We start from the raw sequence: 14,697 nt of genomic DNA on the forward strand, positions 1-14,697 counted from the left end.
TTGAATAATATTTCTATGCCACTTCCAGTGTGAGATGGACGAATGTCTGTACCTATTACATAAAATGAGGGGATGGGAACGCAAAAGAAAACTCTCCTGCATTTGCCTAAGATGATTTCTACCATGAGCATAGCTGAAATTCTTATCATCGTTCTTCCTTCTAAAAGTCCTGTGAACTAACTTGGTTAAGGGCTTTTCTGACCTTGTAACACTGGCTAACTTAATACCTAAGTTAATCAGTCTGTGTTCATTAGGCTTTTTGGTTGCAAGGAACAAAGACTGACCCAGGTTGCCTCAAGAAAGGTGGGTGTATTGTAAGGATACGGGTGGCATTTAAGAGGAAGGAATGTCGCAGGAATCCAGGAAGGCCTGGTAGACAAGAGGAGAGTCAAGATCCAAGCATGAGAGCAAGAGGATTGTGATTTTGCCCCTCAGCATCAGGAGCTCAATAATTTTCAGTTTTGTGCTCCTCCATTCGTGGACTTAAGCTCTCTCTCTATTTCTGCCTCTCTGTGTTTTCCCTTCTGTTTTTGTTCAGACCACCTTCTAATGTCCAGATTGCTAGAGAGAGAAAATCAGATTAGACCTCAAGCCACCATCGTTCATGTTCAAGCAGAGCCTTTGCAACACGCCTCCTCTGAGGCTGCTGGCTAGCCTGTAGGCCGACTTCCCGTGGGTCAGGTGCTCAGCCCATACAATCCCCCATGCTGAGGCAGGGCATTGAGTGGTTAGAACTGGCACCTATGCCTGAGGCACCTAGGAGGTCTGAGGATGAGGCAGTTCTCCTCAGAGGGAGCTGTGGGTTGGCAGGAACCTGTAAGTTAACAGAGCCAGATAATTAATGCATAGCGCCAGAGAACCCAAATGTAGGTATGTGGATGGGCTACCTCACAATCTCCTGGGATCCTTTAAAAATACAGAACTTTGGGTTTCACTCCAGATCCACTGAATTAAAATTTCAAGGGGGAGGATTAGAGAATATTTTTATATATTTTATCTCCCCAAGTGACCACAGCTTTGACACTGTGAGGGAACAGAGCTATGTGACGGGCAGGAAGGTCAGACTGAGTGTTAGGAAGTCTTCCTGATTCTCTGGAGAAGTTCGTAGGGGAATTCTGATATACTCTAGTGGAAGGGTGTGTAGAAACACATATGAAAAGTAGGGGTGCTGAGGTGAAGCAGTTTCCTTTAAAGGAATAAAAATGTAAGGAATAGGTTTCCCTGTAGTTCCCCAGAGTTTATGCAAATGACAGTTTGAGAGACTAGTAAGAACTAATGATAAACCCAAACACCAAGAACTTTCTGTGTGGCCTCATACAAAAGTTGAGTTTGTGTCATTTTTTTCCTTGTCTATAACACGTATATTTAGTGAAATGTCATAAGCAAGATGTAAAGTAATTTTACCGAATTGCTACCTGAATTATAAATAAAATTTTCATGAAATAATTTAGGAAAATCTTTCACTTTAATGGGAGAAAGCTAATAAACTATTTTGTAACGTTTTAAGGGAGGAGTTATGTAATATAAACACATCCTAATAATCAATATCACTATGAAAAATAAGCATATACTCCTTCTGGCTATTATTATCTTTATTACAAAATACGTACTTTAAGTTGAGGTAACATTTCAAAGGGTGTTTGGCAAAAATCAGTTGAATTCTGTATACACAATTTTGCTATGTGCAACATACGTAAAGGACTCAGAGAATAATTTTTCCAGCATTGCACATAGGCTGATTTTAGAAAAATATAAAGCTAAAAGTTATCTATTTAAAGAGGACACGTCTTCTTCCACTCTCCCCCACCCAAACCTCCATGTCAACACCAGCAGTCAGTGAGGCAGTGTTCATGGGAGTTCACAAAAAACATCAAAAAGGGTAAATTCGTTGGAAAAAAAGTTTTGTTTATCCGAAACACCACACTGTGCCACAACTTGAATGTGCTTTCACAAACCAAGTATTCAATCATATAGGATTTACTATTGTTTATCCCAAGAATAAATAGAATTTTCTTGTTTTCAGTGGAGAAATCATACGCAGCGCTCCGACTCTGGTATCCTTTCTGCTGTGAAGCCCCCTCTGATTCTCCAAGGCAACGTTGGTCACCCCTTTCTGGGCTCCCATACATTCTCTTCATAGCTCGGTTATAGTGCTCACCGCATTGGATTGTTATAATTCTTGTTTCCCTCATATGTATCTCTCTTTAGCTTTTTAGCTTTATTTATCCCTCTATAAGCTCCTCAGGAGCAAGAAACAAGTCTTAAGCTTCTTTATATCCCCAGCACTTAACGCAGTGCCTGGTACATAACAGAACCTCAATAACTGCTTGTTAGGTTAATGAGTTAGGAACTATTTCAGCTGCAAAGCTACAATGTACATCTTTCCTTCCTTCCAGTCTCATTGAGTGTGTTCTGGTGTCATTCCTCATTACTTAAACCTCTATGGTTGGTGACACCCTAGACACAAATATAATGTCCAGCATTTCCTTTCAGAAAGAAATGGCCTCTGGTTATCCTTCTGATAAAAACATCAATAAATTATAGTTATAATGATTTCCCTGCTCTCCAACCCCCAAGACTCCTTTATATGAGAGCCACGTCTTAGGAAAGCTGATGTTAATAGCCATCTTGGCAGTCATTATCATCTTGATCCCCGATGGGTTTGTTGTGATAAGCATCGACTGTCAATTTTCGGCTTTCTATCTCAGTGTTTTTCACCTGACCATCTTCCTCGCTGCTTGATTTGCTCTCAGTAGAGTTGCTGTCTTCTTTCGATTTGCTGCTGTCCTGAGAATCACTGCCATCCTCCTCCTCAGACTGGCTGTTCTGCTCCGACTGGCTTTCCTCGCTCTGGCTCTCTGTGGAGGCACTGTGAGACTGGAGGCCCTCCTGGCTAGAACTGTTCTTCTCCTCGCTGGACTCTGGGCTTTCCTCCGAGTATTTGAGGCTCTCATTGGACTCACTGTCGGCTTGCTCCTCTCTGGATTTGCTTTCTGAATTGGAGGGTTTATTCAAGCTGTCCTCTTCACTGGAGTCACTATCTTCCTGATCTTCTTCTGAGTGACTGGTGGTATTATCTGGGTTGTCACCCCTGGACTCACTCACTATCTCTTCCTGAGATTCACTACTGTTTTCTTGAGATGGCGGGTCATCCTCTTGAATAGACTCATTGCTGGGGTCTTGGACATTTTCATTGTCTTCCTGGGACTGATTCTCGCCACTGTCTTCTTGAGATTCATTCTTGCTGTTTTCTCTGGATTGTCTGAGGCCAGCTTCTTTGGAGTCAGTGTTTTCTGTGGAGTCACTCTTGACTTCTTCCATTGTGTAGTTATCATCAAGCTCACCTCTGTCATCTTCTTCAGAAATGCGGGACTTTCTGAAAAATTTCCTACTGGGATACTCCACTAATTGGCTCTCACCTGAATCCTGAGTGCTTGTTTGCTTGTCTTTGTTCTCTTTTGATTCTTTTGACTTGACACTGGCATTGTTCATTCTAGAGTTGCTTCTCTCACTCCTGAAGGTGTCTGGATCATCACTCTGCATTCCTTCATCATCAAACTCAGAGCCATCCCCATGGCTACTATCCCCCTCACTGCCACCTCCCACCCAGTACTCCTCACTCTCACTCTCTTGAGTCGAGTGACCTCCCTCAAGCCTGCTGTGCACCTCATCCTCATTGTCAAAGTCTCTGCTCTCACTGGTGATATCTTGGGTACTGTCTTCCCCTCGCAGGGCACTATCTTCCCTGGATTGTGTGTTGTCAGCTGAGTCCTCCTCACTTCTGAGTCTAGAATGTCCTCTTTGTGTCTCTTCAGGTCCTGGGCCATTGTCATCATCACCAAAGGTGTCATCTCCACTGTCATCTTCATCATCATCTTTATCATCTACATCCTTCCCTCCGCTCCAAGAGAGGCCACTAGCTGGTCTATACACATATTGACCGTCATGAAGGCCCTCCTCTGATTCGGCACTGTCACTGGGGACTTCATTTGCCTGGAATTTGGGGTTAACAGACACAGTCAGCACTCTGGCAGCTGATGCAGAGGGTGTTATCTAGCGGCCATCTGGGCTCTGTCTGCTTTCTTCTTCCTATGCCCCCCCCCAACCCATGGTCAATTTTACTGCTCAACAATATCTCTGCCAGAGTTTAAAAAGAAAGAAGAGGAGTTGAAACTCAACTCATTCCATTTTACAAGGCACAGTTCACTCCATGCTGCAAAAATTTTCTCAAAAAGCTTTATAGAAATCACATTTATGAAACAAATCGTATTGTAAGTACGATTCCTTAAAGGAAACTCTCTGGTAATTTTTTGAAATTAAAGAATTAGTTTATAATGCTCACTCATCAGATTGTTTGGTTTAAAACAGAGTTTTAAAAAATATTTGGTGATTCTAAAATGACCCAAATATCTTTGGGTTTTTTAATCAACTCTGGAGAAGAAAATGTGTTAGGGCAGGAGGATGAAAACTTGAGCTAAAATGAAAGTAAAATATTGTAGTGAGGTATATATCTCACCCAAACCATGTTTTACCTCATTCACAAGGCAGAGAGTTGCCTCTAGAAAGCTCAGCTAGAGGACTGCAACTAGCGTGACCACCAAGGCAGCTTGGTTCTAAGTGTGAGCTCAGAGCAATTCCCGTCAGTGAAACAACTGGATGCTCGACACAGACAAGGAAGGACAGCGAGTCTTCATTCATTATGCTCTGGGAAAATCTGCTCTCTTTACTGGACCCTATAACAGAGCATTCTTGCCAACTTTTTTTGTTTTTCCACATGTTGCCGTGGATCAATTTCCTTTGGGAGTACGGGATGATGACATCTCTTCCCATCGCTAGAGTTTCCACGGGTCTGCTGCAACTGAGCGTCTCCTGAGCTTTCCATACCTCAATAGGGGCAGAGCGCACCCTCCTCAAGCAGGGACTGCTACCCTCATCTGAGAGCCCAGAGAACATTGAGACAATAAGCCACAACATCCCCAGAAAAGAGCATTTCCCCAATTCTGTGCTTACAAATTTCTAGAATATTGCTCTAAGAAGCCTTTAGTAAATAGTGGTTAAATGCCTAATAATTCGTCTTTCAACTCTGGCTGAGGAGAGCATGCAAAATGAGTCAAAGCTTCAGGGAGAAACATGGTTTCTGAAATCTCTGGAGCCCCACAGGATTGAATTTCGTCAAAAATGATAGGACAGCTAAGAAAATAATGACATTTCCTCTTAGAAAAAATGAAAAAAGAAAAAACAAAGAAGAAGAAGAAGAAGAGAGAAAGCAGTTTTTTATTAAAGGAATATAAGCTGTCAGCTTTTCTCACTCCCAGGACCACAGATGAGACTGTTTCAGGGAGAAAGTTATTACTGAAGCAGCTGTTTCATTAAAGCTTCCTTGGGGCTCTCCTCTTCTCTCCTCTAACAGGATCCTTGACCCAGAGGAGGTCTCCACCCCAAAAGGCACTTTATGTTGGCCAGAACACTTTTCTCTGCCTGACCTGAACTGCTCCAATTGTACAAGCAACATTTTAGATTGAGGAGCGAGCTATTCCTTGTCTAACATAGTCTATGACCATTTGTGCATGTTTATGTATATGTATATATATTCTTTTTAACTAGGTGCACATTTAGGGCCACAACATCTATAATCCGGTCCCAGTGATAAATATGGAATGAACAGCATGTCCACATCCGAATTCTCCCACTCATTTTTCCCTTCTTATATTGTGGAACTATTTAACCAGCCTAACCAATGGTTAGAAAATATTATATTTAGAACAGCTGCCAGGTAATTTAATCTAACATCATTTCCTTCGATTTCTAAGGAGCCTAAAAAGTTAAGAAAGGTCTGTTTAATTACCTGTTCCTCTGAGCTAACTTTACTTTCTTCTGATGACTCACTGCTCTCCTAAAAGGAAAAAGAAAATGTTGTTTACTTTTCCTTTTAGTAATTCCTGAGGAAAGAAATACGATACATATCAATTACTTGCAGTTTGGATTTACTGCTTTCCAAATGGCCAATGGTGATGAGAAGAGTGTTAGTTACTTCACGAGATGTTTATAAGAAAGAATAAATAAGATAGTTACCAAAGCTGGTGTTGGTGTCTGAGCCAAATGACCCTGCAAAAAGGAAGGAAAACAACTTACTCCACAGATGGATTATGTCACTGCAAATATTTAGAATAATTTTAGGTCTTTTCTTTAGTTTTTTGATATATATTTTATATTTACATGAATAATAATGACAATTTATGGTGAAATGGCTAAAAACTGAATATGAGATGACTAATGGCCTGAAAAGATCTTGTGATATGAAAGACCTAGAAGATTTTGTATTTCTGATCTTCACTTAGCAAAAAATATCCTTTTGTTGAAGCTGGTTGTTCACACAACCTAGAGAAAATGTAACACAGGAAAAGCAGCGTTGGAACTCAGAACTCAGATTTGAGTCTCAATTGACTCCTTGGTTTTGGTTTTAGCCCTGAAAAGCAACCATCTTGGTGTTAGCACTGAAATTCATATATTTCAGGAAACCTTTAAGTCTCTGGTAAACTGTGATGGTTGGTCACTCTATGTGAGTTTGGACAATTCACTTCACCTGTCTGACGTCACGTTCCTATTCACAAATTTAGACTATTAGCAACCACTGCGCTCCCTCCACAGGGCTGCTGTGAGGATGAAATTGGCTAATGCCTATGGAAGCATCTTGAGAACTATTTAATATTATATAAACTAAAGAAATGATCCATTTTAAGAATATCCACTTTATAAAATTTAATAGTAGACAAAACTGAATTGAGAAAGCCATGAAACCTTTCTTGTGTCATAAAAGATCACCAAAATAAAAAACAAATGCTGTCTGAAACTTAGTCATAGTTGTGATTTATTTCACTTTTTTTAGTCTTATAAGAACTGTAAGAATGCCTGAGCTACCTCAGGTGCCCTCTCCCCACCCATTCTCCCCCTTCCCCTGGAGCCTGGCAAAACCCCATATGGCTCAAAGCCACTGAGCGATGGATGTGAAGACCCAAGATGCACAGTAGAGCAGAAGGAGCTGCTATCAACATGTCTTCAACAAGCTTCTCAACAATGCCAGGCTGCGGATATCTCCTCAGAGGAAGGAGCTACAGCGTAATCCATTTAAGTCTTTGCCCTGTGACACAGGCGCAATGGCGGACTCCACTCTAGTCAGTTATCATTTGGAATTAAGGGGTGGAAGGGAACAAGACTTTGGTATTTTTCTCATGTCAAGGCTATACTTGAGAACACAGTACATTGTGGTACTCTTAGAGTCTCTAGTTGAATGAGAGGAAGGATCTAGAGCGGCTGGTTTTAAATTAACCAGTCTAAGGACATCTCTGATGAAAGTTCATGTAAGAAATCATGCAATGTCTATTCTAGCCTCAGGCAGGGGCAGGACCCCATCTCAGGCCTTTGACATTATCTGGCCACCACTAATAGGGTTGTGCTCAAGCTGTATCGTATGCAAAAGCCAGCAGGAAACAAGGTAATGAACAAAACATTCTGACTTAATGTAAGATTTTAATCCTCATTTGTAATTCCAGTCTTGAGAACCTGCTGATCTCCTAGACCTGGCCCTTTCCTGAGAGGGAGACAACACCCTGGTAAAGAATGTCGATTCTGGAACCAGAGTGACCTGGGTTCAAAGTCTGGCTCTAACACTTATCAACCATATAACCTAGACAGACTAGGTTACTCTCTGTGTCTCAGTGTTCTCATTTGTAAAATGAGAATCAAATACAACATCTAATTCACTGGGGTATTGTGAAGATTGAGAAAGTTAGTACATGTGAAGCACATGGAACCGTGCCTGGCAATGGTTCTTAAGTCATTGAGAGTTAATAACTACTAGGTTGTTCAGAGTCAACACTCAGTAAACATTAGCTATCATTCCAAAGACTCTAGCATCCTCTCATCTTTCTTTTCTCACCTTCCAGGAAGTGACCTCCTGCCTGCCAGACATCTCCTGGTAAACAGATTTCTAGTCCTAATTCATCAAGGGCAGTCTTGGTTCATTGTCATTTATCCCCTTGCACTACTATACACATCCATTACGAAAATAAAGCTAAAGGAAAAAATGCTTCCTCACCAAATTATACTATTAAGTTGGAGTTGAAGCATTATATGAACTAGAAATTACAGCTCTCACTGCCTATATCTAGGTTATTAATATGTTCATTGACTCATTAGTAGTTTCAGCACTTGCAATGGAGCCAATTTGGTTACACTAGTAAAATACTAAAATAAAATACTTCAAAAAGTCTTATTTGTACTCACCTTCCACTCTTCAGAGCTCTTGGATTCAGTATTTTGATACCTGGCTACCTAGAAAATTTAGTACATATGGTCAGCTCACAGAGAAATTTCCAAGGCAGCAGCTATTAGCACTTTACATACTTAGAAGCAGTGGCAGTCAAATTTTAACAGGCATCAGAATCACCTGGAGGCCTGTTAAAACATACTGCTGCGCCCCGTCCCTAGAGAGTCTGGTTTAGTAGGCCTGAGGCAGGATCTAAGGTCTTGCATTTCTAACAAGTCCTAGTGACGCTGATGCTGCTGGTCTGAGGATGACACTGTGAGAACCACTGCTTACGGGGAAGGAAAATGAGAAGCACAGCTATGTGAATGGCAACTGAACAGAATAAGCAATAACTCAGATGATCCTTTAAAGAAAATAGCTTCCTAAGAAGCTACTGTTTTCATCCTACTGGAACGTACACAGCCACCATGGGTCATAGCCAATGGAAATTGTGGAGTTTTGGATATACAAGGGTTTTCTCATATAGCTGTACCTTGATACTTACTGGGAGAGCACAGGAGAACCCCCAAAGGAACATAAGCAGGATGCTGGTCTTCATAGCTGATGTGACACCTCTACCTGTGAAAAAGGACAGAAGATGTTTTCCTCATGCTGAAGAAATACAGGAGCTTCAACTTTTTAACAGTTTCTTCCTATTAAAAAAACCCAACTCATCCAAATGTCCATCAACTGATGAATGGATAAATCAAATGTACTATACTCGTACAATGGCATATTATTTGGCTGTAAGAAAGAATGAAGTACTGATACAGGCCACAAAGTAGAGGAACTTTGAAAACATCACAGATTGAAAGAAGCCAGACACAAAAGACCACATACTGTATGATTCCTTTCATATGAAACGTCCGAAATAGGCAAACCTATAGAGACAGAAAGTAGTAAGTGTTTGCCCAGGGCTGGGGATGCTGGGGGGTTGAGGGTTATAGCTAAGGGATGAAGTTTGGAGGTGATGAAAATGTCGTAAAATGTGTTTTGGTGAAGGTTGCACAACTTTGTGAATATACTAAAAACCATGGAACTGTACACTTCAAGTGGGTAAAGTATATGTCTGAATTATATCTCAATAAAGCTGTTTAAAAAGAAAACTCACTCCTAAGAGATAAATTGAAAACTTTTCAATGAGGAGCTCTATAACTAACATAAGGCGTAAACTTCACTAACACATAAAATATGATAAATGGAGGGAAAAGTAAAGAAAGAGGAATAGAGAAATTTCTGACCATTGGACTTTACAATAATTATGCGGCTTGGTGAGGCAGAGCAACCTGGCAAATATAGTCCCCCACAAAAAACTGCATTTATTGATACCATTAATGGGTGGTGGGCATTTGTCTTCACACACACACACAAATGCTTCTCAGTCACATTTATAACCTCATAACAACATCTAGACAAAATAGATTGATTTTGTGTTTTTTTCTTGATCTGCAAGAGATGTACTAGGGCAGGCTTCATATTACAGCTCCAGGAAGCTCTTAATATCTACTGTGCTACATTTAGTTATACATTATACATGATTATGCTAAATTCTTTTAAGTGTCATTCACAGTCCTGAAGGATCCCAGGAAGATTAGAGGTTTGGGACACACTTGTGCATCACGCTGAGAGAAACATGCCAACTCAAGCTGTCTTTTCCTGGAGGATGGCTTCATTTCATACTTCAAGGACTGGTGATTTGGAAGACAATTTGTTCTATATCTAAAAATAGATGTACTAGATGCTAATGTAAAAAGTTACTGAAATGATTTAAAAGGAAACTAATTTTCCCTGAACTAGAAAGCCCTTGATCTGCCCTAACAGACTTGTCAGATGGACTTCCATGCATTTTGAGGAAAATCTTACAAGTTTATTTCAGACTTGACTTTTGTTGATAGTATCCTTAAATATTAAATATATACTATACTAGCGACAAAAGACCTAAGCCAGAAGTTCTCAACCCTGGCTATATATTAGTATCAGCCAGGAGATTTAAAGACAAACTGATGCACACATCCCACCACAGAGTGTAAATCAGTAACTGGGGGTGGGGACAGGTATGAGTTTGCTTTTAAGGTGCTTCAGATGATTTTAACCTCTCATCCAAGAAATAAGAATACATTGTCAATAATGTCTGAATATGCTGAATAAGGTCTGAAATGTTGGGCTCAAGAAGTCATCTAATCTTATTCTTTCTTCAAGAAAACAGAAGTACTAAGGTGAGGAGACTGCGAATGTCACTCATTTCTGCTTTCATACAGCTCAGATGGTCCCACAGAGCCTCTCGTTTTATCTCATGAGCATTTTCCCTCTTCAACAGAACTAGTCCTAGTTATCTTCTTTATTCTAATTCATCATAGTTCATAGTAGTCCTTGTGTTCTGATACTATTTTTATTTCTTTTTCAAATTCTTTACCTAATACCAACAGAGAAAACATATGAAAATGCTCAACCTCACTTAAAACAAACCTAATTCAACAAGATATTAGTTCTTAAGGAAACCAGAAAATCTCATCCTCGAAGATGCTTTGACATAAAAATTATTTTGAGCTGAAGGCACTTGGGAAACAGCAGAACCAAGAAGGGTGCTCTGATTCTCCTTTTTCTTCCTGAAAGCAGAAGCTAGAACTCCCATATGTAGAGTGTGTTCCCTTTCCCTGTACCAGGAGGAAGGAAGACATTCTTGTCACCATAGACAGAGTGGAGGCTGAGAGAAATCTGGACCAACAAACCTTGTTAAGCTAACCCTATCTTCCCACTCACTTCTCCACAATATAACCGCCCATACTCCAAACTCCTTTGTCTTGTCAGTTCATCACAAAGTGTATTGTTTCTTTGTCTAAAAAGTATAAAATTTTTCTGCTCTGGTCACTTCTTCAGGTCTTCATTCTCTTGTGAAGGCTCCCATGTAGATGCAAAAACTTTACTAAAACTTGTCTGCTTTTCTCCTGTTAATCTGTCTCATGTCAGTTTAATTCTTAGGCCCAGCCAGAGATCCTAAGAGAGTAGAGGAAAAATTTTCCTCCCCTACACTTATCTTTAGTGCACACAATCAAAACTTTTCTTTAAGTTCTTAGGTTCATTTCTTAAGGAAAGGAAAGTTTCCCCCAAATGTGATACTCTCAAAACAACTGCATATCAATGGTTTTGGCTTCACAGGTCAAATGAAAATTAGGCCGCTCACCATTTTAATTTTCAAAGTGAAATTTGAATAGGGCAATAATCTCATGATGTTCTGAAAACTAGCAAATATTGCAGTCTTGACAAAAGGGCAATGAATACTGAATTCTCCTCCTGTGTTTTCTTTTGTGTCCCTCTTAACTAAATAACAAAATAAGACGCGATGCTCTACACCAATGAATGTTGTGTTTTTTACGAACGAAGTGTATGCTTCCAGTATTCAAGTGTCTTAGGGGTGGAATATTATGAAACATAAGAAAGATGCACTAATTTGCTCATGCTTCTAGAAATACCATTTAGCACCCTGACCTAAAGTAATACTTTCCCAAATGGAAGTCTAATAAACCAAAATAAAATACAATCTGGGGTCCTGAGAGAGCTGATATTGCCTCCCAAAGAATATTGTCTGCCATCAGCATTAAAGAAAGTCAGATCTTAAATCCTATATTAGATTTTCAATTAGTATTTTTGATAAGAATAATTATTCTTTTGTGAAGCATATTTCCAAATGAGAGCTCCAAACACTTATAAACTTTTTAACTGCCACCCTAAAAAGAGTAGAAGTAGATATGCAGTAGGCATATTCAGAGTAATAAATTTGAAAAATAGCTACAAACCTGAAAGATGTGAGTCTACAACCCTGAGTTCTTCTTCAGTGACTGGCAAGTGTCATTTTTCCATGGCACATGCTGTCATTCTACAATGAGAGCATGTAGAAAAAGGAAAGTACCAACCTTAATTTGAGTTCCACTTGTTTGGAAGGCAGTGCACATATTAGAGATTTTCAATCTTTATGAATTGTTTTCCCAAAGTTGAAAAGATCCAGAATGTTTAGGATGTAGAGAAGGGGATTGCAGACCCTTCTCTCTCTGGCTCCCCCAAGGTGTAGTGAGAACTTCTTAGTGCTCTCAAGGAGGGAACCTTGCTCTGGAATTTCCTCAAAGTTAATATTCACTTATAAAGTATACATCTTCTTTTACGTAAACTGAAATGAAGAGATAGGCCACAGGAAGGAAATAAAAGCTTGAAAAGTCATAAACTCAATTTGTCATGCTTAATTTGCTTTGTCTGACTTAGTATTGTTGTTCTTAATAATACTAATGAACAATGTATCCATTAATTAGCAGTAAACAAATATTGATTCAGAATATCCTATGTGCCAGGCACTGTTCTAAGCTCTGAGTGTACAACAGTATGTAATAATGATAATAAGCTGACCTTACTCAGAACCCAACTAACCAGAACCTCCACTAGCTAGAATTTGTTTTGTTTATTACTCTTTGAAAATAAAGTGGAATTTGGCCAGGACACAAATTCTATCAGGAATTCAGAGAATCAAACAAATAAATCAATGAAAATTTCTAATCTTTCCAGCTGAGGTTGTCTTGAGGTCAATTACAATCAATCCTGTGTCATATGCCTTCAACCACAGGAAAATAACTCTTAGGTGTCCCAAAATTAAATATAGATTTGCAAGGCCTCTATGCACCTGAGGCACATTGATCCACATCACCATTTTGGGGTAGGTAAGTAGACTAATGCCCTTTAGAAAACTGTTTGTTTGTTTATATATTTTAACCAACCAGATCCAATTAGGATAGTTTACTTGGCCCTCAGATAAACAGAAAGTATGGTTCACCAGACATTATTGCTCCTAAAGAAGGCAGGTTGCTTGAAGTGTTGCTATTACACATGAGATCGTGTAGGTATCATACAGAATGCACTGCCTGACCACAGCTCCCACTCTGTTGTGGAAGACAGACACTTGTGATATGGATGAAGAAGTGGAACAAATGCAACAAATAAAAATACACGTGGACAGGAGTACAGATACTACTAAGTGTCCTACACTAGAAAATGTATTAAAAAACAATTATATTCACATTTATTGAATTCTGACTGTATGCAGGGCATCATGCCAACATGACTACCCAGCTAAACAATGCAAAAGCATGATAATTATCACACCCTTGGTTTATATCAGTGGTCTTAGCATCTTCTTTCAGATACTCAATTGATAATGAATATTACTAGATGCTGTCTGGATGAATAGTATCAAATGGCTTTTAATTTAAAAGTTCACATTTTGAAAGTCCTGCCAGTCTACTTCAGATTCTTTCATAATGTCTTGTAGGCCGTGAACATCACTCGATCCCTGAAACCTAAATATACAAGTTGTACTTGTTTTGCTAATTAAAGCTACACTGCAAAATGACCTTCCATCTTCCTCCTGTTCAGTCAACTTCCCCTTTCAGAAGCACTATGCAGAGATCTAATTAAGTATTACTGAGAAAAACACCTGGCTCTATTGACTTAACATGTCATTTTCCTATCATTATTTACTGGCGCATAAACAACAAGCACAAAAATGGGAGTCATTTTTACCCCAGCCCCAGCTCTCCCCATCTCTTTCGGCATGGCATAATGCCTCCCAACATGTATACATTTTTAATATTTTCCAAAAAACACAGCAGAAGTCATTTTAAGAAATTAAATGATGAGAATGTCTTACCCTCTTCAGTTCACAAAGACTTTTCCCAAAGTCTCCACAATCAGGCTGAAGTTCTCACAGAGGAAACTATGCTCAATGAAGTCACTCTTGTGTTGATGTTCTGAACAGGTCTCTGATGGTGCTGGAATTTAAACTCTGCTTCAGCTCTTCATAGCCAATCAGCCTCGGGCTGGGGGTGACTGACATCACAAGGTGTCACCGGGACTCCAGCACACCCACACTTCCTCCAGCTCACAGAGACAGATTTTCCCTAAAAAGCTCTGTGGTTCCCAAATGACTAGACTAGTTTCCATTAAATTGAAGATCTTCCTAAAGCTTTATTTTGATTTCTAAATATATGTCATTCACATCCATGCAGGCTTATGAGCATTATAAACAATGACAATATCTTCCACCCACTGATTGCTCCCAGTAGACGCAAGGATGGGAAAAGGAGAGTCAAGTGGTGGCTAGAAAGTTTCCTGTTAATGTACACTTTCAGGTTGTACATTAAAAACTCACTAAAATAACAGATTTGCCTAAATTGTTGATCTTGAGAATACGGGCTTTTATTCTTTCCCTTTCATCTTTTAACAACCTCTACTACTCGTCTCCTTTTCCTCTCATCTCCCTTCCCCCATATACACACAAAGGTCCAAAATTCTTACTAACCTAATGAAGTATCCATTTACAGAATTATGTGATTGGAAATATTAAAACACCA

The 14,697-nt window shown here is 39.6% G+C and overlaps 1 protein-coding gene across 1 annotated transcript; it reads right to left on the minus strand.

The window, feature by feature from the left end:
* Positions 1 to 1,574: 1,574 nt before the first annotated feature.
* Positions 1,575 to 14,117, minus strand: DMP1 (dentin matrix acidic phosphoprotein 1). The gene is made up of 6 exons (XM_005608642.4): positions 13,995 to 14,117; positions 8,811 to 8,884; positions 8,284 to 8,331; positions 6,073 to 6,105; positions 5,846 to 5,893; positions 1,575 to 3,993 (listed from the first exon to the last, which is right to left on the minus strand). Exons 2-6 carry the CDS (start codon positions 8,862 to 8,864, stop codon positions 2,617 to 2,619), a joined length of 1,560 nt encoding a protein of 519 aa, XP_005608699.1. The 5' UTR covers positions 8,865 to 8,884; positions 13,995 to 14,117; the 3' UTR covers positions 1,575 to 2,616.
* Between the last annotated feature and the right edge of the window lie 580 nt (positions 14,118 to 14,697).

Source organism: Equus caballus, chromosome 3, assembly GCF_041296265.1.
Source record: "Equus caballus isolate H_3958 breed thoroughbred chromosome 3, TB-T2T, whole genome shotgun sequence".
Lineage (NCBI taxonomy): Eukaryota > Metazoa > Chordata > Mammalia > Perissodactyla > Equidae > Equus > Equus caballus.

What these genes read in the sequence shown, in the direction of transcription:
- DMP1 (XM_005608642.4), bottom strand. Translation starts at nt 8,864, where the DNA reads ATGAAGACCAGCATCCTGCTTATGTTCCTTTGGGGGTTCTCCTGTGCT. An exon ending in GGTTCTCCTGTGCTCTCCCA is followed by an intron (nt 8,332 to 8,810) that starts GTAAGTATCAAG and finishes TAAATTTTCTAG; the next exon opens with GTAGCCAGGTATCAAAATAC. An exon ending in AAGTTAGCTCAGAGGAACAG is followed by an intron (nt 3,994 to 5,845) that starts GTAATTAAACAG and finishes CCCAAATTCCAG; the next exon opens with GCAAATGAAGTCCCCAGTGA.